Source organism: Coregonus lavaretus, assembly GCF_964263955.1.
Source record: "Coregonus lavaretus genome assembly, chromosome: 8".
In the NCBI taxonomy this organism is placed as follows: domain Eukaryota; kingdom Metazoa; phylum Chordata; class Actinopteri; order Salmoniformes; family Salmonidae; genus Coregonus; species Coregonus lavaretus.
Genome location: NC_139995.1, coordinates 37,562,977 through 37,589,851, shown reverse-complemented (window position 1 = coordinate 37,589,851; position 26,875 = coordinate 37,562,977). Strand labels below are relative to the sequence as shown.

Below are 26,875 nucleotides of genomic sequence, written 5' to 3'. Positions count from 1 at the left end.
GAGAAAGAGGGAGATTAATTTTAGCCACAGCAAATTAGGTCAGGTCCTGATCTCTCTTCTCCCTCCTTTCTCTTGCCTAGGGAGGGTGATGAGGTCAGCTCTTTGCGTGGGGGTACAGTCCTCCTCACGCCCCATCCCACACCTACCATCTTCAGACCTCTCCCACAGTTCCGGGAAGCTTGACAACCTCTACTCCTTCACTGGCTATTCCATTGTTCCTTTTCCCAAGTATGATTTTCTACCCTTTTTTCGTCTTTTGAGTGGGATTTGTCCTGTGTAGTGTTTCCTGTACCATCCCTGAAGCTCCAGGGTCCAAGGTCATTTGGCCATAATTGTTTTCGCAGTTTTTTGGGGGGGCCTGAGATTTCTTTATCTCTCTCTGTCCTACCTTTCCATTTGTCTTTGGTGGTCGTTTTGTGGCTCTTCTCTCTTTTTCTCTCTTTTGGCTGTTTTCTCTCTCTCCTGCCATCATCTGTTGCCCATACCATGGCCCGTCCTTTGGTTCTGGAGCCGATAAGAGGACATTTAGGAGCTAAGAGTTCTCTAAATGGGAGTGCAGACTTTGACAGACTGAGTTTTATGGGGGAACAGGATCCTCCATCTCCCCTCCACAATTACCTTTGGCTAACAATCCTTACCTGCTTTTGCCCCGCGTACCCAGTCAACATCGAAGCCCTGGTCTTCTCAGTACTGGTGAGTAGCGGACATCCCAGGCATATGGGAAACAGTTTACTCACTGACTAATTTATGTGTTAAAGCTGATATAGGTTTATAGAATACTGAATGAGAAATATATAGAAACATTTCAATTCTTGAGCACAGTATATGCAGTGTGCAACATCCTGAAAAGTAGGCCAACATCAGGTAAATTTCCATGAAAGAAAAAGCCGATGCAAAGTGTGATATGTTGCATGATTAATACATTGTAAACATATGGGCTATTGTATTTCACAATACTTGCAATTATAAAATAATCCTAATTCTATGTTCTATTGATGTAGTATTAAAGGGATAGTTAGCTTCTTTGAAGTTAACAATTTTATTTACTCCCATAGGGTGTTGTTTCTCCCAAACCGTTTAGAAATTCATTAGCAATGTTCAAAATAATCTGTCTAGCATTTTTGAAGAATGTAGTAATGCTAGTGGAAACATATTGTCTCTGTTAGCAGTTATTCAAAAGCATGGGGAAAGCGGAGGAGAGCGCCCCCTACTATGGAAGGCGGCTCTGCTCTAGACCTTTCCCCATGCTTTGAATGCAATAATAATCTGTTTAATAATCTGCTTCCATGTTTTTTCTCTGGGATTCCAGCAACAAGCAGTAAACATTGAGATCTGGTGTACCAGCTACGATGCTTGGCAGGACAACAGTGCTCCTCTGCAATTCTCACATGGTCTTATGCTAACGTTACATGTCAGTTCATAAGATACAGTGTTGAAAGCTGGCTGACCTCTAGCCCAACTTTCCCATGATGTGTGTGTGTGTATGTGTGTGTGTGTATGTGTGTGTGTGTATGTGTGTGTGTGTGTCATACAGTGCCTTCAGAAAGCATTCACACTCCTTGACTTTTTCCACGTTTTGTTGTGTTACATCCTGAATTTAAAATGAATTAAATTGGGATCTTGTATCACTGGACTACACACAATACCCCATAATGGCAAAGTGGAATTATGTTTTTAGAAATGTTAAAACATTTATTACAAATGAAAAGCTGAAATGTCTTGAGTCAATAAGTATTCAACCCCTTTTTTATGGCAAGCCTAAATAAGATCAGGAGTAAAAGCTTGCTTAACAAGTCACAAAATAAGTTGCATGGACTCACTCTGTGTGCAATAATAGTGTTTAACATGATTAATGAATGACTGTCTCATCTCTGTAGCCCACACATACAATTATCTGTAAGGTCCCTCCATCGAGCAGTGAATTTCAAACACAGATTCAACCACAAAGATCAGGGAGGTTTTCCAATGCCTCGCAAATAAGGGCACCTATTGGTAGATGGGTAAAACATAAAAAAATCAGATATTGAATATCCCTTTGAGCATGGTGAAGTTATTCATTACTTTCTGAAGGCACTGTATGTCTGTGTGTGACCAAGAAAGAGCAATGGTGTTAGTAATATGGGAAAGAGTCTACTGGTAATCTGGTGTGTAATTGAGAATCTGCGTGTGGCCTTTTGTGTATACATGGTGTGTGTGTATGTGTGTGTGTGTGTGTGTGTGTGTGTGTCTCTGTCTGTCTGTCTGTCTGTCTGTCTGTCTGTCTGTCTGCCTGCCTGCGTGTGTTTGAGGAAAAGAGACACAAATGTCTGATGAGAGGAACAGATGTGTGTGGCAGGGCATGGTTTAATCTAATTGCCCTCTGACATGCACATCACTGACACTTTCCTATCCGAAGAGTTTCTTTCCCACCCCTCTCTTCTCTCTCTCACTCAGACACACAATCACACAATGTTATGCTGACCTGTGTTCATATAGTATTTGTTAGAGGCACTTCATTGAGCTTGCCTGGCGCAATGTAATCAATGGAATAGTTAAAAGTGCAGATCCCACCCATCTGGCACTCCAGCCAGGCTCAATCAAACACTCAAAATATTTGAAAGAAAACGGATGCTATTTGAACCCATGTGTGGTGTTAAGTATACTGTACAGTACCACATGAGTTACAGTTCATATAAGATAATACGTCAATTGAAATAAATTCATTAGGCCCTAATCTATGGATTTCACATGACTGTGAATACAGATATGGATCTGCTGGTCACAGATACAGTGAGGGAAAAAAGTATTTGATCCCCTGCTGATTTTGTATGTTTGCCCACTGACAAAGAAATGACCAGTCTATAATTTTAATGGTAGGTTTATTTGAACAGTGAGAGACAGAATAACAACAAAAAAATCCAGAAAAACGCCTGTAAACAATCAGAAAGATTTCTGGCTCCCAGGTGTCTTTTATACAGGTAACGAGCTGAGATTAGGAGCACACTCTTAAAGGGAGTGCTCCTAATCTCAGCTTGTTACCTGTATAAAAGACACCTGTCCACAGAAGCAATCAATCAATCAGATTCCAAACTCTCCACCATGGCCAAGACCAAAGAGCTCTCCAAGGATGTCAGGGACAAGATTGTAGACCTACACAAGGCTGGAATGAGCTACAAGACCATCGCCAAGCAGCTTGGTGAGAAGGTGACAACAGTTGGTGCGATTATTCGCAAATGGAAGAAACACAAAAGACTGTCAATCTCCCTCGGCCTGGGGCTTCATGCAAGATCTCACCTCGTGGAGTTGCAATGATCATGAGAACGGTGAGGAATCAGCCCAGAACTACACGGGAGGATCTTGTCAATGATCTCAAGGCAGCTGGGACCATAGTCACCAAGAAAACAATTGGTAACACACTACGCCATGAAGGACTAAAATCCTGCAGTGCCCGCAAGGTCCCCCTGCTCAAGAAAGCACATATACAGGGCCATCTGAAGTTTGCCAATGAACATCTGAATGATTCAGAGGAGAACTGGGTGAAAGTGTTGTGGTCAGATTAGACCAAAATCAAGCTCTTTGGCATCAACTCAACTCGCCGTGTTTGGAGGAGGAGGAATGCTGCCTATGACCCCAAGAACACCATCCCCACCGTCAAACATGGAGGTGGAAACATTATGCTTTGGGGGTGTTTTTCTGCTAAGGGGACAGGACAATTTCACTGCATCAAAGGGACGATGGATGGGGCCATGTACCGTCAAATCTTGGGTCAGAACCTCCTTCCCTCAGCCAGGGCATTGACAATCGGTCGTGGATGGGTATTCCAGCATGACAATGACCCAAAACACACGGCCAAGGCAACAAAGGAGTGGCTCAAGAAGAAGCACATTAAGGTCCTGGAGTGGCCTAGCCAGTCTCCAGACCTTAATCCCATAGAAAATCTGTGGAGGGAGCTGAAGGTTTGAGTTGCTAAACGTCAGCCTCGAAACCTTAATGACTTGGAGAAGATCTGCAAAGAGGAGTGGAACAAAATCCCTCCTGAGATGTGTGCAAACCTGGTGGCCAACTACAAGAAACGTCTGACCTCTGTGATTGCCAAAAAGGGTTTTTCCATGTTTTTCAGAGGGGTCAAATACTTATTTCCCTCATTACAATGCAAATCAATTTATAACATTTTTGACATGCGTTTATCTGGATTTTGTTGTTGTTATTCTGTCTCTCACTGTTCAAATAAACCTACCATTAAAATTATAGTTTGATCATGTCTTTGTCAGTGGGCAAACTTACAAAATCAGCAGGGGATCAAATACTTTTTTCCCTCACTGTACCTTAGAAAAAAGTGTGGATCAGAAAACCAGTCAGTATCTGGTGTGACCACCATTTGCCTCATGCAGCACGACACATCTCCTTAGCATAGAGTTGATCAGGCTGTTGATTGTGGCCTGTGGAATGTTCTCCAACTCCTCTTCAATGGCTGTGTGAAGTTGCTGGATATTGTGGGAACTGGAACACGCTGTCGTACATGTCGATCCAGAGCATCCCAAACATGCTCAATGGGTGACATGTCTGGTGAGTATGCAGGGCATGGAAGAACTTGGACATTTTCAACTTCCAGGAATTGTGTACAGATCCTTCCGACATGGGACCGTGCATAATCATGCAGAAACATGAGGTGATGGCGGCGGATGAATGGCACGACAATTGGCCTCAGGATCTCGTAACAGTATCTCTGTGCATTCAAATTGCCATCAATAAGCAAACTGCTCACCCACACAACGCCATACACAGGGTCTGCGGTTGTGAGGCCTGTTGGACGTACTGCCAAATTCTCTAAAACAACATTGGCTTATGGCAGAGAAATGAACATTCAATTATCTGGCAACAGCACTGGTGGCCTTTTATTGTCCCCAGCACAAGGTGCACCTGTGTAATGATCATGCTGTTTAATCAGCTTCTTGATATGCTACACCTGTCAGGTGGATAGATTATCTTGGCAAAGGAGAAATGCTCACAAATTTGTGCACAAAATGTGAGAGAAATATGCTTTTTGTGCGTATGGAACATTTCTGGGATCTTTTATTTCAGCTCATGAAACATGGGACCAACACTTTACATGTTGCGTTTCTATTTTTGTTCTGTGTAAATGATCATGGTAAAGCAACACGTCATAGTCCATGTTTCCCCCTTTGTCCCCATGCAGTCCAGGAACAGTTATGCTATGACGGCTCGCAGTGGCTGGGTCGGAAAGCTCTCCACGTGGCCATCGCCTCCATTGTCATTGGCCTCCTCATCATTGCCATATTCCTCATCGTTCACTTCACCACGGTAAACGCAGCAGCCCCTCCCCTAAGGTATCACACCAGGGGTTACATCATAGACTTACACTCACAGGTCAGTTTATTAGGTACACCCATCTAGTAGCGGGTTGGACCCCCCTTGCCTCCAGAACAGCCTGAATTTTTCGGGGCATGGATTCTACAAGGTGGAAACTTTCCACAGGGAAGTTGGTCCATGCTGACACGATGGCATCACGCCGTTGCTGCAGATTGGACGGCGGTGCACCACCACCACCAGCCTGTACCATTGACGCCAAATCCTGACTCTGTCATCAGCATGACGCAACAGGAACTGGGATTCTTCGGACCAGGAAATGTTTTTCCACTCCTCAATTGTTCAGTGTTGGTGATTGCTTGCCTACTGGAGCCACTTCTTCTTGTTTTTAGCTGATAGGAGTGGAACCCAGTGTGGTCGTCTGCTGTAATAGCCTATTCGTGAGAAGAATAGAAATGCCGTTCTGCACACCACTGTTGTACTGCGCCGTTATTTTCTGTTTGTGGCCCGGCTGTTGGTGTGCACGATTCTTGCCATTCTCCTTCGACCTCTCTCGTCAACAAGCTGTTTTCGCCCACAGGACAGCCGCTGACTGGATGTTTTTTGTTTGTTGCACCATTCTTGGTAAACCCTGTTTAATCTGGCGTGCCTGGCACCGACGATCATACCACGCTCAAAGTCACATAGGTCACTCGTTTTGCCCATTCTAATGTTCAATCGAACAGTAACTGAATGCCTCAATGCCTGTCTGCCTGCTTTATATAACAAGCCATGGCCACGTGACGTGACTCACTTTCTATAGGAGTGATCCACTTTCGTGAACAGGGTGGTGTACCTAACAAACTAGCCGGTGAGTGTACATAGACACAATGTAACCAATGGAATTTCCCAAAAAGTGCAAACCCCGCCCATCTGGCACTCCAGGCAGGCTCAATCAAAAGATCCAAGTATTTAAAAGAAAACAAAAAACTGTTTGAACCACAGTCTAACAGACATAAAGTACTGTGTGTCTGTCTTTTTCTCTATTCTAGTATAATGTTTAGCAGAATTACGCTGGAGAAAGCTGGAGAAAGCAAAACGAAGATCAAAGACATGGACACCTCTCTGAATGGACAAGCCATAAGACTCCTTAACAGCTAATCATGGCTACCCGGACTATTTGCATTGCCCCCCCACCCCACCCCAACCCAACCCCCTCTTTTATGCTGCTGCTACTCTGTTTATTATTTATGCATAGTCACTTTAACTCTACCCACATTTACATATTACCTCAATTACCTCGACTAACTGGTGCCCCCGCACATTGACTCTATACCGGTACCCCCTGTATATAGCCTCCCTACTGTTATTTGATTTTACTGCTGCTCTTTAATTATGATTATTTTTTATTTTGTTTTTGTTTTTTACTTATCTATTTTTTACTTAACACTTTTTATTTTCTTCAAAACTGCATTGTTGGTTAAGGGCTTGTAAGTAAGCATTTCACTGTAATGTCTACACCTGTTGTATTCGGCGCATGTGGCAAATACAATTTGATTTGATTTATCACCCAACGCTGGCTAAAAATAGGGACAGATTTCCCCGTGTCCTGGTGTTGGGCTGCATGACACGCTAGCATGCTGTGTTCTGTCTAACGCAAGTCACATGGACAAGAAGAGCTGACTCAGCTACTGCCTGTTAAGAAACCCAAAACGTCATCTGTGGGAACGCTTAACAAAACATTTGGCACTTCAGTTACAGTCAGGTCCAAAATTATTGGCACCCTTCAAAAAAATTATCAAAAAGACTGTATTAAAAAAATATTAAAATACTCAAAAAAAGGGGGATATTATAATATTTTATACTAATACATTTGCTCAGAGAAAGAGATTTTGTTGAACAAGTAATAAAAAAAAACTACAAAAGATAGGTGTCAAAATTGTTGGCACCTCTACATTTAAAAATACAAAAAATAAAATGAAATGAAATCTGCGTTAACATTCTACATTGACATTCTACGTTAATATTCTAAGTTCATGTCATCTTAAGGAAGTTTATTGTGGCCTTACATGGATTCCTATTTCACTGGGGTATAAACTGAGCTTACACGCATGTAAAATCCCTTTGTCATCTATCACCATTGGAAAAGGCAAAGGGCTCACAAATGACAAGAGACAAATGGTTGTTGACCTTCATGAATCAGGCAATGGGTACAAAACGAATAGCAAAAACATTAAATATACCACCTACCACTATTAGGGAAACAATTAAGACGTTTAAAACCACTGGAACGGTGGTACCCTTGCCTGGTATTGGACGCAAGTTTATCTTGTCCTGATGCACAGTGAGGAAGATGGTTTGCGAGGCAAAGAAAAAATCCAAGGACCAAAGTTGAAGAATTACAGAATTGGTTGCATCTTGGGGTCACCAAGTCTCCAAATCTCCAAATCTCCAAATCTGCCAATAGGCTCTTTGGAAGGTTTGCCAAAAAAAGCCTTTATTGATAACAACCAACAAATGTAAACGCCTGGAGTTTGCTAAATGGCATTGGTATTTGGATTGGAACCGGTGCTATGGTCTGATGACATGAAAATAGAGCTCTTTGGCCACGCATACCAGTGGTGGGTTTGACGTCAAAAGAACTGTCAGCGTCTGGGTGCAGTGGGGAAACGGAATCAGGCGCAGGACACAGAACTGAGAATAAATGGCTTTACTCGACTCCAAGTAAATATTAGCAAACCCTCCACGCAGGGAAGAGCAAAAACAACAGCTCAACAGACGACGTAACAAAGAACAATCACGCACACACTCAGGAGGGAAAACAGAGGTAATATAGGGAAACTAATAAGCCTAATGAGTAACAGGTGTGAACAATAAAGACAGAACTAGTGAGAGACAGAAACGTCGATCGGTGGCAGCTAGTACTCCGGTGACGACGACCGCCGAAGCCTGCCCGAACGAGGAGGAGGGGCAGCCTCGGCCGTATCCGTGACAAGAACGTACTGTAAAATATGGTTCTGGATCTTTGATGTTATGGGGCTGTTTTGCTTCCACTGGTCTTGGGGCCCTTGTTAAGGTCAACTGCACCATGAACTCTACCAAGTACCAGGACACTTTAGCCAAAAGAAACCTGTGGCTTGAATTGAAGAGAACAGTCCATTAGCAGAGGCCGACGGATTCATGGATCTGGAAAGATTCTGTATGGAGGAATGGTCTAAGATCCCTCCCAATGTGTTCTCCAATCTCATAAAATATTTTAGAAAAAGGCTCAGTGCGTTATCCTCGCAAGAATAGGGTGCCGGAGTATTGAAAACAGGGGTGCCAATAATTTTGACACCTATCTTTTTTTAGATTTATTTTATTACTTGTTAAACAAAATATATTTATCTGAGTAATGTATTAATATAAAATAATAGAATTTGTATTATTTATTTGATACAATATTTTTTGGGTGCCAATCATTTTGGACCTGACTGTAAATAAAGTGCTTTAATTTCTTTAAACGGTAAAACAGATATTAATTAAAATACCATTAAATAAAAGGTGACATGCTGTACTGTCGCATCATAGGAAACATTTGATCTCAAATCCAAAATGCTGGAGTAGAGCCAAATGTAAACATTTTAGCTTTTGTAGGACAGCTGTGGTGGGACCACCTTTTTGCAAGCTACCCAGAACAGATGACATACTGATATGATTTATGGTAGTGTGGTTTCAAATAAGAGCTTTGTGGGGAAAAATATGATAATAGGTTTTGCTTTATGAAAAGAAAACATTGTGTTTTTACAAAACTAAGGTGTATCTCTGTTCAACATTTCTTGTCTATTTCATCAAATGAATTGGTATCCAACAAGTGTTTTGCTACAAGTTGTAGGTGCTTTTGGACAGACAACGTAATTGTACCAACAAAGGGTAAAACAATTTTTTGTATGTACATTGAGAGGGAGAAATTACTGGTAGCAAAAAACAATACCACACTGGTAAACTGTTCCCACCCCACATCCGAGTGTCGCCCACCGTCTAAAACCTCAGGATAGAGAAACTATATCCATGATCTCTGCGCTTTAAAGGAACTTAAACTAACTTCCTGGTTAAAACACCACATCACAAAGAGACACACCACAGACACTCCAAACGAAAACAGTTTTTAGACAAGTCTGTGTGATTGATGTTTCTTTGAAACTCCTGGGTTTATGATGTGGAACTGGCAGAAAGAAACCTGAGACGGGCTCTGCTGCTGCTCCATACACATACATGCTTCCTGTGCCAGAGGCAGATTGGTTAGTGCTATTAGGGATCCTTGGGGTGTCCTTACCTTAAACCCTAACCATTACCTTAATTTTATTTTTTTATTTTTATGGGGTGACGTCAGAGTTGGGACATCCCAAGGATCCCATTTGGACTTTTCCAAGGCAACTCAGACTGACATGGAGCTATGTTGTGTTCATTTGGACTGAGCCACCACAACGTCATTGCTCACTTTGGAGCTCCTCATACAGTATACACTCCGTTAAAGCCTAATGCTAAATGACTACAACTGGTTGTGACTTGTTCCTCATACATGTCATCTGTAGTTTCTCTTATTCAAGTGAAAAATAAAGATTGAGTTGCTTGTCCCTCAGGTGTGTCATTGGTTGTGCTCTTGTGGTTAAACATTAGCAAGTGTGGATGCGAAGACTCTAAGAAGGAAACAGGTGTTGCTGACCCTTCATAATCAAGGCTGTTGGATTCAGATAGAGTAGAGTAGTGCTGTGTGGATGTCCTGTTCCACAGTATATATAAGGACATCATGGAATCCTTATGAGTCTATTGACACACCCATGAGTCAATCTAATGAACATAATACAAATATCTGTTTTTTTGCATGGACTCTGTCTCAATCCACCGCATCCGCCTATGTCTGTCACGACTTCCGCCGAGGCTGCCCCCCCCTCCTGGTTTGGGCAGGCTTCGGCGTTCGTCGTCACCGCAGTACTAGCTACTGCTGATCCCATTCTCATCACTCCACTTGTCATGTCTTGTCAATCACACACACCTGGTGCTCATTCCCCTAATTAGTATGTGTATAAGTGTTCCCTCTGTTCCCCTTGTCTTTGTGAGTGATTGTTTGTTGTGAGAGCGTGTAGCTCGGTTGAGCTACTATTCACTGTGTTTATGCCAAGGTGGATATTTTCCCTTGTAATAGTTTTGTTTGACGCTTTGGGCGTTTGATTTATGTAAACAGAATAAACTCTGGACTCCTTCATTCACACCTCGTCACAGAATCACTCACCTGATCTGATATGGAGTCAGCAGGAGAAGACCGCATGCCTGGAGTTATGGCAAGGGTCCAGAAGCATTCCTCGATGTTGGCCAGCTTGGGGGAAGCGATGGATTGGGTTCTTCAGGTGGTACAACGCCTGGAGAGGAGAGGATCCGATCTATCGAGATCAGCTGGTCAACCGGATCCAGCCACCTACACCCTAGCCCCTGGAGGGATCCAGATATCCCGGCCACCGGCGTTTGATGGGACGGCAGCGCGATGTAAGGGATTCCTACTCCAACTGGAGTTGTACTTCTCCAGCATCAGGCCGGCGCCCCGGGAGCGGGAGAAGGTATCCGTCCTCGATTCCTGCCTTTGTGGGAGAGCCCTGGAGTGGGCCAACGCTGTGTGGAATGAGGGAGGTACCGCGTTGGAGGACTACGGGGAGTTTGCTCGCCTCTTTCGGGCCGTTTTTGAGGCGGGCGAACGACTGGTTCATCTGAGGCAGGGGACGAGGACCACTCAGGACTACGCGCTGGAGTTCCGGACGCTGGCAGCGGGGTCCGGGTGGAATGAGCGGGCCCTGATCGACCATTTCCGGTGCCACCTAAGGGAGGATGTCCGACGGGAGCTAGCCTGCCGGGATGCCATGCTATCGTTCTCCCAACTGGTGGACATGGCCATCCGGCTGGACAATCTGCTAGCAGTCAGAGGACGTCCTGGTAGGGGTCTGCCCGTTCCCACTCCGGACGACTCTGACCCTGAGCAGATGGAGCTGGGGGGAGCAGTCGGTCGAGAGAGCGCAGGAGGACAGCGACAGTGCCACTCTGGTGGCACAAAGGGACAATCCACCTCACGTCGCAGTCAATGTTCTTTTGGGTCTGGAGGCGGTAGGCAGGGTACTCACGCATCACCCCAGGTAACGAACACCCAAACGTGTTCAGAGCCCTATGCGGCGCACTGTACTTTATCTGGGAATTTTATGGACAGGGCATTTGTACGCCGTCAAGGCATTTCATTGGTTCCCCTAACCATTCCACTCCCCATCAGAGCACTTCATAGTCAACCATTAGGGTCCGGGTTGGTTAAGGAAGTTACGGTACCAGTCACCATGATTACGCAGGAGACGCATGTTGAGCAGATCACCTTTATGATTATTGAGTCTCCTGCTTACCCTGTAGTCTTGGGTATCCCGTGGTTAACCCTTCACAACCCCAATTTCTCATGGCCGCAGAGGGTTCTTACGGGGTGGTCGCGTGAGTGTTCGGGTAGGTGTCTAGGTGTTTCCGTTGGTGCGACCACAGTGGAAAGTCCAGACGGAATCCCCACCGTGCGCATTCCCCCCGAATACCATGATCTGGCGCTCGCGTTTTCCAAGACGCAAGCGACTAAATTACCACCTCATCTGGAGGGGGATTGCGCGATAAACCTTCGGGTAGACACTGTACCTCCCAGGAGTCATGTGTATCCCCTGTCGCAGGCTGAAACGTAGGCTATGGAAACATACGTCACCGAGTCCCTGCGCCAGGGGTATATACGTTCCTCCACTTCACCTGCCTCCTCGAGTTTCTTCTTTGTGAAGAAGAAAGATGGCGGTTTACGCCCGTGCATTGATTATCGACCACTGAATAATGTGACGGTATGATTTAGTTATCATCTTCCCCTCATTCCTTCAGTGATTGAGTCAATGCATGGGGCTCGTTTTTTCACCAAATTAGACCTCAGGAGTGCCTACAACCTGATGCGTATTCGGGAAGGGCATGAGTGGAAAACAGCATTCAGCACAACCTACGGTTTGATGAATGCTCCATCCGTTTTCCAGTCCTTTGTGAACGAGGTGTTTCGGGACATGCTTGGTCGCGGTGTGGTGGTCTACATCGATGACATCCTGGTGTATTCCGCTATGCGCGCCGAGCATGTGTCCCTGGTTCGCAAGGTACTGGTCCGACTGCTGGAAAATGATCTTTATGCCAAGGCAGAGAAGTGTGAGTTTTTCCAGCAGTCAATCTCCTTCCTCGGATATCGCATTACCACCACAGGTGTGGTGATGGAGGGAGACCGCATTGCAGCCGTGCGTAATTGGCCAACTCCAACCATGGTAAAGGAGGTGCAGCGCGTCCTTGGCTTTGCCAACTACTATCTAAGGTTTATTCGGTGCTTTGGCAAGGTCGCAGCTCCCATTACCTCCTTGTTGAAGGGTGGGCCGTCCCGGCTCTGCTGGTCTGCTGAGGCTGATTTGGCCTTCAGTAGATTGCGGGGTCTGTTCACCTCAGCCCTGGTACTGGCTCACCCCGATCCATCACTACCGTTCGTAGTGGAGGTGGATGCGTCCGAGGTAGGGATAGGAGCTATCTTATCCCAACGCTCGGGCACGCCACCCAAGCTCTGCCCCTGTGCCTTCTTTTCTAAGAAGCTCAGCTTGGCGGAGTAGAACTACAGCGTTGGTGATCGGGAGCTGCTGGCTGTTGTCCGACCATTGACGGTGTGGAGACATTGGCTCAAAGGGGCAAAACACCCTTTCCTCGTCTGGACAGACCACCGTAACCTGGAGTACATTCGCGCAGCGAGGAGGCTGAATCCTCGCCAGGCCAGGTGGGCCCTCTTCTTCACCCGGTTTGATTTCACAATCTCATACATTCCGGGTACGAAGAACGTGACTGCAGACGCACTGTCTCGGCTGTATGACACAGAGGAGGGGCCGGGGTCGGCGCACTGCTGGAGCCACGCGTCGTGGGGGGGGGGGGTACTGTCACAACTTACGCCGAAGCTGCCCCCCCTCCTGGTTCGGGCAGGCTTCGGCATTCGTCGTCACCGGAGTACTAGCTACTGCCGATCCCATTCTCATCACTCCACTTGTCATGTCTTGTCAATCACACACCTGGTGCTCATTCCCCTAATTAGTATGTGTTTAAGTGTTCCCTCTGTTCCCCTTGTCTTTGTGAGTGATTGTTTGTTGTGAGAGCGTGTAGCTCGCTTGAGCTACTATTCACTGTGTTTATGCCAAGGTGGATGTTTTCCCTTGTAATAGTTTTGTTTGACGCTTTGGGCGTTTGATTTATGTAAACGGAATAAACTCTGGACTTCGGTATTTTACCTCCTGCGCCTGACTCCTTCATTCACACCTCGTCACAATGTCGGCCTTCCGCATCTGAAGTGGAAAGTGGCAGAGCTACAAAACGTTTTGGTCTACTAACTAATATAACCCCATATGGCCTACTAACTAATGGCCTACTAACTAATATAAAGGGGAGACTCTACGACCCCCACAAGTGTCATGGGATTCGTCTGAAGGTAACCCGATACCAGTTTAAAAAATTAATGGACGTATGGAGGTAATTTATTGGCAACAAGAAAAGGGGTTAAATATGTGTCACGAAAAAAATATATTTCTTGAGCTTTCTTATGTCTCCTAGATATAGGACAGACACTTCAAAACCTTATTCCTTAAGAGTTATTTTTTGACTGTCTGTTTTGACATTTATGAATGTATTATTCAATGTGTTTCTATGGGCTATAGTAGTAAAGGCCAAATTCAATATTTTATCAAATCATTTTTGTACATATGTTTTTTATACCTACAGGGGTCCTAAAATTCGAAATCAAATAGCTAAATGATCTATGGTGTGACCATCTTAAAACAATTCCATATGTTAGCTTAGTAGAACCTGCTGAACCTCTTTTACATTTGTACTGAAAACAATCAAATCCTATTCAATCCAATCTGTAAACCAAGTTTCCAAGTCAAGAACAGGTTTCTTCTAGGGCTGCATAATGCACATTTGGAACACACACACAGCAGGGGAATAATGATAATCAACGTAATGGAAGAGAACATACTGTACATAGACTGTCCCTTACACAGGCATAAACACAAATACCTAATAGTTGATTAACTCCTTATTCCTTAAACATTTTAATATACTTTATGTGTAGTGTTACCTATGTTTTTACAAGCCATTATACAAGCCATTACCCAACTTACTCCACTGACAGCAGGATGGGGTTATAGTGTGCACGATGATTCCTTTCCTGCCTGTGATGTAGGCCTTAGAACTGGGCTCAGCCTCTGCCGGGTTGTGCTTGCCCACAAGCACACAATAATTCAGGTTCAGACTGGATGGAGGAATAAGGAAAAGCTATAGGCCTACCCATTTCTCACATTGGTCAAACACAATGCTTTTTTGTGCTGGTCAATACCAGCAGTGTGTTTGTGTTGACTTTCTCAATGCAGTGGGCATCAGTCATAACCCAGTTGGTGGCGATGAGGAATCCACTACAGGTGTGTCTCTACAGAGACAGACAAGGAAAATAATATGTAGACTCCAGCACAGTAGACTCTGGACCACATAAATCAGCTATTAGGGCCCAAAATAGAGATATGGTATTTTGGCCAGTAGGGGGCCTCAGATACAAAGTGATTAAACAACTTTAAACAGACAAAACACACCAGAGGGTACGAATCATTTGAGGTTTCATCAAATTACAGAAATGTCCGATTCAGATGGCCTCCTCATCATGCCAGACGTTGTTTATGAACATACTTTCCTCAAATTAATATACTTTCCTCGTGGCATCGATGAACTCCCAATAGGGCTATTTTCTAATGGTTTAGCACTTCCAACACTTTTGTATCAGGATTGAAATGTGTATTTTATAAGGTCACGGACTACTAGTGAAGCATAGTCCTCCTCTCAAAGCATTATGCCACAATTTAAAGCATATGCATATTTTGTATGGTTGGAAATGTGTGAGTTGAAGAGAGAGGGGTAACAAGTGAAGTATAGCCTAGCACTAGAATAGGAGACAACAGTATATGAAGTGAGAGGGCCTTATTTGTGAGCTGGCAGAAATAATAAGGTATTTACATAATAACCGTCTGACTGTGGTATGATTGACATCAATCACCAGTATACACTCTGCATGGGCCCTCAGATCCTCAAAAATGTCTACAACTGCACCATTGAGAGCATTTTGACTGGCTGCATCATCGCTTGGTATGAGGGTAGTGCATAGTAGATCACTGGGGCTGAGCTCCCTGCCATTCCAACCTGGTCTCAGAGCATTTCGTATTATTCTGTACGTAAATCCGAGACACGCCATTACGATGATATGTTAAGTTTCGTATGGTATGTATTAATTTGTGGATGATATGTTATGAAATACAATTCGTACTATATGTTATGAATTTGCAAAATGTACAATGTTACGTATTTGCGATACGTATGATATGTTACGAATTCTAGCTAGGTGCTAGGTGGCTAACGTTAGCTAGCTGGCTAAAGTTAGCTAGGTTATGGGTTAGGGTTAAGGTTAGGGTTAAGTTTAGGAGTTAGGTTAAAGAGTTAGGGGAAGCGGAACCCTAACCCAAAGGCTGCAAGTTTGAATCTCATCACAGATAACTTTAGCATTTTTTCAACTACTTACTACTTTTTAACCTTAAGGTTAGGGAAGGGTTAGCTAAAGGTTAGGGTTAAGGTTAGGGGAAAGGTTAGCTAACATGCCAAGTATTTGCAAAGTAGCTAAATAGTTGAAAAGCTGGTAATTAGCAAAAATACTAAAGTTGTCCGTGATTAAATTCAATCTTGCAACATTTGGGTTGCTAGACGTTCGCGTTATACGCCCACCCATCCACCCCGACCAACCATCCTACTTTTGTTTTTGCCTTAAGTAACCATCTGTCTTATGTAACCATAACGAATGTAACATATCATACTAATTTGAGTGTCCCGGATTTACATTTACTATGTTACATCTAGTCTATGAGACCAGGGTGGCCATCCAGGACCTCTATACCAGGCGGTTTGGGAGGAAGGCCCTAAAAATGGTCAAAGACTCAAGAAGTGGCTTCCTTGCTGCCCTTCTTGACACCAAGCCATCCTCCAAAAGTCTTCGCCTCACTGTGTGTGCAGATGCACTCACACCTGCCTGCTGCCATTCCTGAGCAAGCTCTGCACTGGTGGTGCCCCGATCCCGCAGCTGAATCAACTTTAGGAGATGGTCCTGGAGCTTGCTGGACTTTCTTGGGTGCCCTGAAGCCTTCTTCACAACAATTGAACCTCTCTCCTTGAAGTTCTTGATGATCCGATAAATGGTTGATTTAGGTGCAATCTTACTAGCAGCAATATCCTTGCCTGTGAAGCCCTTTTTGTGCAAAGCAATGATGACGGCACATGTTTCCTTGCAGGTAACCATGGTTAACAGAGGAAGAACAATGATTTCAAGCACCACCCTCCTTTTAAAACTTCCAGTCTGTTATTCTAACTCAATCAGCATGACTGTCACGGTTTCGGCCGAGGCTGCTCCTCCTCCTGGTTCGGGCAGGCTTCGGCGGTCGTCGTCCCCGGAGTACTAGCTGCCACCGATCTATGTTTCATGTTCGTTTGGTTTTGTCTGGATGTTGTACACCTGTGTCTTGTTAGTCCTCGTTAGTGTCCTATTTAGTTCTCGTTGTGTGTGCTTGTCGTTGTGTGTGATTGCGCTTCTGTTTCGTGTTTGGAGCTACATTTTCCCTCCAGTGTTTTGGAGAGGTTATTTTGCACATGTTTGTGCGCCGTTTGTTTTGTCGCCTGTGTGCGCCGTGTATTCGCCTTCGGGCTTATTATGCTTCTGTCTTTTATATATATTGCACTAAAGCCTTTGGACTGAGCCTCTGCGTCCTGCGCATGATTCATTCACCACACCCACCTTCAGCACGCCTTGACAATGACAGAGTGATCTCCAGCCTTGTCCTCGTCTACACTCTCACCTGTGTTAATGAGAGAATCACTGACATGATGTCAGCTGGTCCTTTTGTGGCAGGGCTGAAATGCAGTGGAAATGTTTTTGGGGGATTAAATTCATTTTCATGGCAAAGAGGGACTTTGCAATTAATTGCAATTCATCTGATCACTCTTCATAACATTCTGGAGTATATGCAAATTGCCATCATAAAAACTGAGGCAGCAGACTTTGTGAAAATGAAGATTTGTGTCATTCTCAAAACTGTTGACCACGACTGTACTCATTCCAGGGTTTTTCTTTATTTTTACTATTTTCTACATTGTAGAATAATAGTAAAGACATCAAAACTATGAAACAACACATATGGAATCATGTAGTAACCAAAAAAGTGTGAAACAAATCAAAATATATTTTATATTTTAGATTATTCAAAGTAGCCACCTTTTGCCTTGATGACATCTTTGCACACTCTTGGCATTCTCTCAACCAGCTTCATGAGGTAGTCACCTGGAATGAATTTCAATTAACAGGTATGCCTTGTTAAAAGTTAATTTGTGGAATTTCTTTCCTTCTTCTCAACCAGCTTCACCTGGAATGCTTTTCCAATGGTCTTGAAGGAGTTCCCATATATGCTGAGCAATTGTTGGCTGCTTTTCCTTCACTCTGCGGTCCAACTCATCCCACACCATCTCAATTGGGTTGAGGTTGGGTGATTGTGGAGGCCAGGTCATCTGATGCAGCACTCCATCACTCTCCTTCTTGGTCAAATAGCCCTTACACAGCCTGGAGGTGTGTTGGGTCATTGTCCAGTAGAAAAACAAAAGATAGTCCCACTAAGCGCAAACCAGATGGGATGGCGTATTGCTGCAGAATGCTGTGGTAGCCATGCTGGTTACATGTGCCTTGAATTCTAAATAAATCACAGACAGTGTCACCAGCAAAGCACCCCCACACCATCACACCTCTTCCTCCATGCTTCACGGTGGGAACCACACATGCGGAGATCATCCGTTCACCTACTCTGCATCTCACAAAGACACAGCGGTTGGAACCAAAAATCTCAAATTTGGATTCATCAGACCAAAGGACATATTTCCACTGGTCTAATGTCCATTGCTCGTGTTTCTTGGCCCAAGCAAGTCTCTTCTTCTTATTGGTGTCCTTTAGTAGTGGTTTATTTGCAGCAATTTGACCATGAAGCTGCTCTTGCCATAATATGGTATTTTACCAAATAGTGCTATCTTCTGTATACCAACCCTACCTTGTCACAACACAACTGATTGGCTCAAACGCATTAAGAAGGAAATAAATTCCACAAATTAACTTTTAACAAGGCACACCTGTTAATTGAAATGCATTCCAGGTGACTATCTCATGAAGCTGGTTGAGAGAATGCCAAGAGTGTGCAAAGCTGTCATCAAGGCAAAGGGTGGCTACTTTGAAGAATAAAATATATTTTGATTTGTTTAACAGTTTTTTGGTTACTACATGATTCCATATGTGTTATTTCATAGTTTTGATGTCTTCACTATTATTCTACAACAGGGTTCTTCAATTCCAGTCCTGGAGGGCCGAAACACCTCTGTTTTTCATCCTCTCCTTCTAATCAGGGGCTAATTCAGACCTGGGACACCAGGTGAGTGCAATTAACCAGGTAGAAATAAAAAACAGAAGTGTTTCAGCCCTCCAGGACCGGAATTGAAGAACCCTGTTCTACAATGTAGAAAATAGTAAAAATAAAGAAAAACCCTGGAACGAGTTGGTGTTTCCAAGCTTTTGACTGGTACTGAATATGTACATCCAGTATCTACCTCAATTACCTCGTACCCATGCACATTGTGTATAAAGCGAAGTTATCCTTATTTTATTCCTCATGTTATAATCTTTTTCTATTTATTTCTCTGTTTTCTCTCTGCATTGATGGGAAGGGCCGTAAGTAAGCATATCACTGTTAGTCTACACCTGTTAGTCTACACACACACACACACACACACACACACACACACACACACACACACACACACACACACACACACACACACACACACACACACACACACACACACACACATACACACACACGCACCGTAAACTGTGTAATGCCAGCAGCTGCTAGCATCAACAGAATGCAATTTCTATAATAATAAAAGTCCTCATGCATTCGCACCTTAAGGATTTAGAATATGCTTTTTGGTAAATCTTTGGTAAATTAATTTTCTACAATAACGAAGAATTCGTATTAGAACATAAAATTACCATCAAAACTATATTTGAACGTTTTGTTTACATTTCCATATATTTTAGAAAAATGCTTTTATTTTGTAGATGAATCCAGAGGTTGACATAAATTTGCTGGCGTAACAGTTTACAAATCACGCGACTGGGAGTAGGCTACGAGAATTTCACTGCGCGAAGCGCTGGGAGGCAAGAGCATCAGACTGGAGCCAGACAGTGCGTGTGTTAGAAACAGTTGGCAATATTCGGACGCCTATCCCGAGAAGAATTAGGCTACACATCTACATCTGTGTTCAAGAGGTATTGTGCTATTTGTGTTATTGTATTTTTGGCCTCACTGTTATGTTTATATATTTATGATAGTAATGTGCCTTTTCCAGAGGCTGTGTAGTAGATGAGAGATAGTGCCCGCACACATGAGCATCAATAAAGCCTTTGCCTTTTCGCTTTAAAGGTAAAATATGCAATATTTACAGATGTTCAATGGTCATTTCAATTAATGATACACCAATTGATGATTCTTCAAGAATATAAATTAATCATCATTACTTGTCCTACCCCATCATAACCCAGAATATAGATACAAAATAAAGATTGTTTAATGTTTATAAACAAAGGAGTAAAACAATGTATTTGTAAACATACCTATAGTTTCAACATAATAAAGTATTTTTTTGAGCTCATGGACTGTCAGTCTGTGCATCCATAGCTTCATCTGAACTTGAAAGTTGTTACATTTCTCCAGCCCCATCCCTCAGCTTTAATTAACCAAGTGGTAGGCTGGTTTTAGGCTGGGAGGAAAATTCAGAATTGTGCCTTTAATCCTACTCACTTAGTAGAATATTCACTCATTTGTTGGCGATTCACCATTTAGCAAAACATCACTCAGTCAAATGTATGCTTGACTGGAATAACTTTCCAGTTTTCTGTCCTATGAACTGCTTGGCTGGATTTACAGTGTGTTTTGAGTCAATCCAACCAAGGAGTTCATAGGACAGAAAAGTGGAAAGCTAGTCCAGTCAATTATGCGTTTGACTTGCTGAAGAGAGGAGACTGCAGTCACATGCAACAACTGAACTGAACACGGCTCTGCAAAGTAAAGCGTAAAAACTGCATATTATGACATACCTAAAAATGAAGATAGCAAGTTTGGTGATGGCAATGGGTTACAGCCTTGCAGGCTCGATGTACTTATTTAAGGCTGCTGTGTAAACGCAGTCTTGAGATGGCAATGTGATTTAGAGTCTAGAAAGACCCAAGCTGACAGTGACTCAGACCTTGGGAATAATCTCAGATGGATGCCCAGGCCAGTCCTGCAATGGTGATCGGCTTGTGAAGACTCCAGCTGTGATGCAGCAGCAACAGCAGCAGCAACCCCCCCTCTGCTGATCCGGATGGTTCGTTCTGCTGCCTCTGGACAACTGCCATGCTTCTGTCTGCCCTCTTGGCCAATAAGACATTCAGAGAGAAGGGGTGGTTTGTTGTTGTGGAAAGTTATATGTTCTCTCTGTATGGATGGATAGTGGTCTTTAAAGTGATGCTCCCAAACTTTTGTATAATATCAGCCAATAGTTTTGAAAGTGGTGTTCACTTTGGTGTACTATGTCACCTAGTTGTGTACTACGTCATCTATTTCATATGATATGTTAAGTCCTGCAAAAAAACAACAACAGTTTTTGCAATTCATTCAATATGTTATGAATCTGTTGCGCTTAAGATCCCGGACTGCATCTTTAAGTGAAGGAAGTACTTTTTTTGACAGGGGCTCTAATGGTTGTCAAACCACAAGGATATGAGTGAGTCGTTTGTGTGCCTATCTCTGTTCTTGAGTGATATTTTTGGTTTCTGTTCTTGTGTCCGATTCAAAGTCTCCAAGGGTGAATGAATACCAAATTGTATTTACTTGAATCCTTGCCTCCTCTATTCATTCCTCCTACTCAAAATGCATCGGAGGAGAACATCTGAGCGGAGGAACTTCGTATGTTCTCCTCCAATGCGTTTTGAGAACGCGAAGACAGAGGAGAGAGGAATCAAATAAATTCAACTGAGATCAACCCAAGTCTCCAAGCTACTATGATTGATTAAGTGGAAGTCCTTGTATCCATCAAAACCATTGAGTGACAGTTTGTTTGGGTTTCATATTGGGCAAGAGGATAAGCTGGTCTTTTCATACTCAGATGTATTTTTATGATACAGACATGATACTATGTGTCATCATAGAGAATGTAAACTGTTCAATGCGCTTTCTTAATAAAAAATACAATGAGCTGACTATTGTATTTACATCGATTTCAATGACATTGATCAGTGTCATTGGTCCAGAATCACTATTCATTGCCTCTGCATAGAATGGAAATAAACAATATAGACCAGTTGCCCTTTTCCTGAGCACATCACAACAATGGGTTTTCTATCAAAGGAAGTTCATGCAATATCAGTGTAGATTATTATTTATTGCCCGCTCAACAGACGGCTATTCCTGTCTGCTAATACAGGACTAGTAAAGGCCCAGTGCACTACTTTTGTTTAAAAAAAAAATCTGTTTTTTCAAGGGGTGCTACAACACCCTCAGCACCCCTACTTCCTGCGGCTATGCCATTAAGGACACATGCTTTGTGTTGCTCAACATTCTGACAATGCATACTGCTATCATACTATACAGTGCATTCGGAAAGTATTCAGACCCCTTGACTTTTTCCACATTTTGTCTAAAATAGACTAAATTGTTTTCCCCCCCTCATCAATCTACACACAATACCCCATAATGACAAAGCAAAAACAGGTTTTTAGAAATTTTTGCAAATTTCTAAAACAAATCAAAACTGAAATATCACATTTACATAAGTATTCAGACCCTTTACTCAGTACTTTGTTGAAGCACCTTTGGCAGCGATTACAGCCTCAAATCTTCTTAGGTATGACGCTACAAGCTTGGCACACCTGTATTTGGGGAGTTTATCCCATTCTTCTCTGCAGATCCTCTCAAGCTCTGTCAGGTTGAATGGGGAGCGTCGCTGCACAGCTATCTTCAGTCCGGGCTATGGTTGGGCCACTCAATGACATTCAGAGACTTGTCCCGAAGCCACTCCTGCATTGTCTTGGCTGTGTGCTTAGGGTCGTTGTCCTGTTGGAAAGTGAACCTTCGCCCCCGTCTGAGGTCCTGAGTGCTCTGGAGCAGGTTTTCATCAAGGATCTCTCTGTACTCTACTCCGTTCATCTTTCCCTCAATCCTGACTAGTCTCCCTGCCACTGAAAAATCCCCACAGCAAGATGCTGCCACCACCATGCTTCACCGTAGGGATGGTGCCAGGTTTCCTCCAGACGTGACGCTTGGCATTCAGGCCAAAGAGCATTCAGGCCAAGCGGGCTGTCATGTGCATTTTACTGACGAGTGGCTTCCGTCTGGCCACTCTACCATAAAGGCCTGATTGGTGGAGTGCTGCAGAGATGGTTGTCCTTCTGGAAGGTTCTCCCATCTCCATAGAGGAGTTCTTGGTCACCTCCCTGACCAAGGCCATTCTCCCCCGATTGCTCAGTTTGGCCAGCTCTAGGAAGAGTCTTGGTGGTTCCAAACTACTTATATTTAAGAATTATGGAGGCCACTGTGTTCTTGGGGACCTTCAATGCTGCAGACATTTTTTGGTACCCTTCCCCAGATCTGTGCCTCGACACAATCCTGTCTCGGAGCTCTACGGACAATTCCTTTGACCTCATGGCTTGGTTTTTGCTCTGACATACACTGTCAGCTGTGGGACCTTATATACAGTGAGGGAAAAAAGTATTTGATCCCCTGCTGATTTTGTACGATTGCCCACTGACAAAGTGTTATGTGAATTATTTAACAAACTATTTCAGTGTCTCTGTGCGTCTCCCAAAAGGTTGTAAGTCTTTTGGATTTAAGAAACGGACAGAGTCCCGGTCTGCATAGTCAGAGATTTATTCATTGAGAATTCTGCCATCACAATTTCAGAGTCCATCTTTTATACTCACACGTCATACAAAAATCCCTCCCCTCTTTAGGCGGGCTGTAGTTTTCCACTTTATAATTGCTCTCCTGACCATCAGTTCACACACACACACACACACACACACACACACACACACACACACACACACACACACACACACACACACACACACACACACACACACACACACACACACACACACACACACACACACACACACACACACACACACACACATGCACACTTCCAAGCCTAACAGTTTCTCTCCTCCCTAAATTCCTCAGTAATCTTGGTTTCTCAGTTGTCTGTAGAGAGTTCTCCTTGTCCTTTGTTGTCTGGTCTAACTCTTACTCACATTGCTAAATAGTAGCTCAATGTCATAGTCTTTACTGGTCCTACACTCACACATTCTAACACATTTCACACAGTTTCAGGGTGTAATAATTAGTCATTAATAATTATTCTATCAATCCACCCTTTGACTAAATATTACACACATACTCACAAAATATATGTTGTTATAGAAATGAATCACACACATTGAAGCATATAAGTTGATTTGCATATAAAAACATAAAAAATTGTCTCATTCAATGCAGGTTCATCAGGGTTACCCCATGATTAAAAGCGTAACGTTACTCTTTAGCAATGGTACCTAACCTGTTTACCCACTATCTGGAAACAACAGTCTAAGCCTATAGTGAAGAACTTTTGCTTCATCACGTCCTGCAACATCGGTTAACTAGTACATCATACTTAAAACAAGACTTTAATACACAAAATATCATTACAATAACTTTTAAACTAGAGATTTATAGTTTTAGGAAAACATCCAGTCTCAAACTATCTGAATCGTCGTCGTCCTCCACCAAGCCTGGTGGGTCATATTCTTCATTCGGTTGGTCGGAGTCCGGGATTGGGCCGTATCTCACCATCTGCTGTGATACTGCATCCTCCAACGCCTTGCTCACCAACCCTCGGACACAGGGAATAAGACAACATCCACAAAGAACAAGTATACCCATAGAAGCTATAGCTGCACCCAGAATAGTTACAACAATAGTTTTCCATTTACCAAACATGTTATCAAACCAACCAGTCATTGATGTATTCACCCTCCAGTTCTCAGCCCATTCTTTACTTAATGCAGTGAGACCTGCCAGTGCTCTAGTTACTGTACCATCTGGGGCTTTATTGTTGGGGATAAACATACAACAATGACCTCCCACCATCTTGCAAATCCGCCCTTCTCTGCTAAAAGCATTTCGAGAACCAAACTATTCTGCAGGTCATGAGTGAGGTGGCGGATAGTTGGCCTGAGATTCTCTTCACTGCATCCCTTGTCTAATTAACGAACCTTTGTAGATGTAATTAATCCAGTCAACATTTTTATCAATTTGATCTGTGATTCGCATTACTTTGGTGTCTATAACACTGATAATCTCCGGGGTTCATGGTGAATTGGGGTGCCTTAGTATTATCCTTTTTAAGAGTGGTTATTTTAATATCAGAACAATTAGGTGAGGTTTGGTTTGATCCCAAATCTATCACACAAGAGAACATGGTCTGAGGCATAGGTGCAGTTAGAAGGGTTGGCCTACCTGTTGAACAGGCATAACAATTAGTTTGACCCAACACCCTAGCTGTGTAGTTCATCCACCTTACCCAGAAGTTCTCATTTGAAATTCCTTCTACTTCTCCTTGATTCATTTCCTGCAAGAGGAAATATTCTACCCTTGGTGGTTCAGTGCTATTTAGGATTCCTTCTGAGGGCCTTCCAAGGGGTATTAGACTATTTGTTGATACCTCTGGTGATAACATTGGATCTACCTGCTGATCTGTCTCAGAGGTGGAAGATTCATTTCTCTCCTGAAAAATGAACCTCAAACATATATCTGCCCCAAAATCATCAACACAGGCCCAATATTTCCTTGCTATGTCATCTTGCATAACTGACTTTACCGTTATCACCAGTTCTGTTTTACACTTATCATGGATTTGTTTAATTCCCCATCGGTGTAATGCGTCCATTCCATTCTCATAGGATGTTCCCCAGGTATGTTTAAACACCCTTGCCCAAGGACATGAGCGTTCCCCAGTGTAAATGTATTTACCATACCTTCTAGGACCTAACTTTCTTGTACACGCCCCCTTCTTACCAAAGATAATCATTCCCCCAATAGTCTTTCTTGGTTTCAGTATTTCTACGAGATCAAATCAGTGCATAATTTCCCTGTTTAGGTTGACCTGGATTAATCCATAATATGGTTAACATGATGATGCAGCTCAGAGTCCCCCAAAATCCCAAAAACCGCCATCCCAATCCTGTCCCTGACCCACCTGCCTGGTACTTCCCCATACCCACACCTCTATAAATACCCCACAGTGATGAAAGGTCGGGGTAGGGTTTCTTCGTTAACAGAGTTTACCCCCGAACCCTAGTTGTTCGGTTCTTCTCTTTAACTCTGTGTGTGTTCAACGGTGTTGGTATGTGGGCCTACCTTTTTGCAGTGGGTAACGTGGACCCAAGTGGCTCTCTCAGCTATTCTTATAGCGAAGGCAGTTACCAATAGGACTTGGTATGGTCCCTCCCAGCGTAGCTGCTTTCAATCCTTTTTCCTCAACGATTGGATCCACACCCAGTCTCCAGGTTATATACTATGAATCACCTTCTCCTTTAATTCTCCTGTAGGACACAAATTCTTAGACATACGGGTATGGTTAACGAACAATTTTCTCATGTGTTCTGCTAGTGTATTCTCTAGTTCTATGTCTGCCTGTTCTGGTCCTGCCAACTGTGGCATTCTGTAAGGTCTTCCAAACACTTTAAAATATATATATATATATATATATATATTTTAGTAATTCGTTATACCATAGGCCACAAAGTGTTTCCTAACCTGCTCTACCATCCATCCCTCCCGTTGACACATGGCTCTGCCCGTGTGTCAATATTGCAGCATATCTAAACAGTAATTTCGGGAGAATTGGTAAGCTGTCTTTGACCCATATTCCTTCCTTATTTACTGCGCCTTGCTTCACCCATCTGTGAACTTCCTTAATTGGGGCCCTACTGTAGCTCTCTATAAGTAGATCTTTATCTATCGAAACTTCCTCTTTTGACAGCTGACTGGGACCAGAGAAGTGTTTTAACCCTGCTGACAACATTTGATAATACCTCAACTTACTTCTATCCCATAAAAGTAATCGAAGATTAGTACAATTTACTAGCAACAGGTATCCCTCATTCAGGGAAAGCTCTCTCTCTCTTCTGTTATTTTATGGTTCGAATCATATATATTATTACCAAATTATAAAGTTCTTCACACTTTTCACAGTACTATAAATTACCCTCAACTTGGTAAAATAAAAGTCCTCCTCTCATGCCTTTAGAATTTACCAGTGTGGATGATCAATTCACACC

The 26,875-nt window shown here is 43.2% G+C and overlaps 1 protein-coding gene across 1 annotated transcript in view; it reads left to right on the top strand.

Annotated features, from left to right (window-relative positions):
- Positions 1-486: 486 nt before the first annotated feature.
- The window catches only part of LOC311134039 (transmembrane protein 233-like), a gene marked incomplete at both ends in the record, with an annotated part of 41,964 nt that continues 15,575 nt past the window's right edge, over positions 487-26,875 (top strand). Inside the window, 2 exons of the mRNA XM_084167645.1 lie at positions 487-697; positions 5,177-5,301. Coding sequence (XP_084023771.1) covers positions 487-697; positions 5,177-5,301 — 336 coding nt within the window. The remainder of the gene's footprint in view (positions 698-5,176; positions 5,302-26,875) is intronic.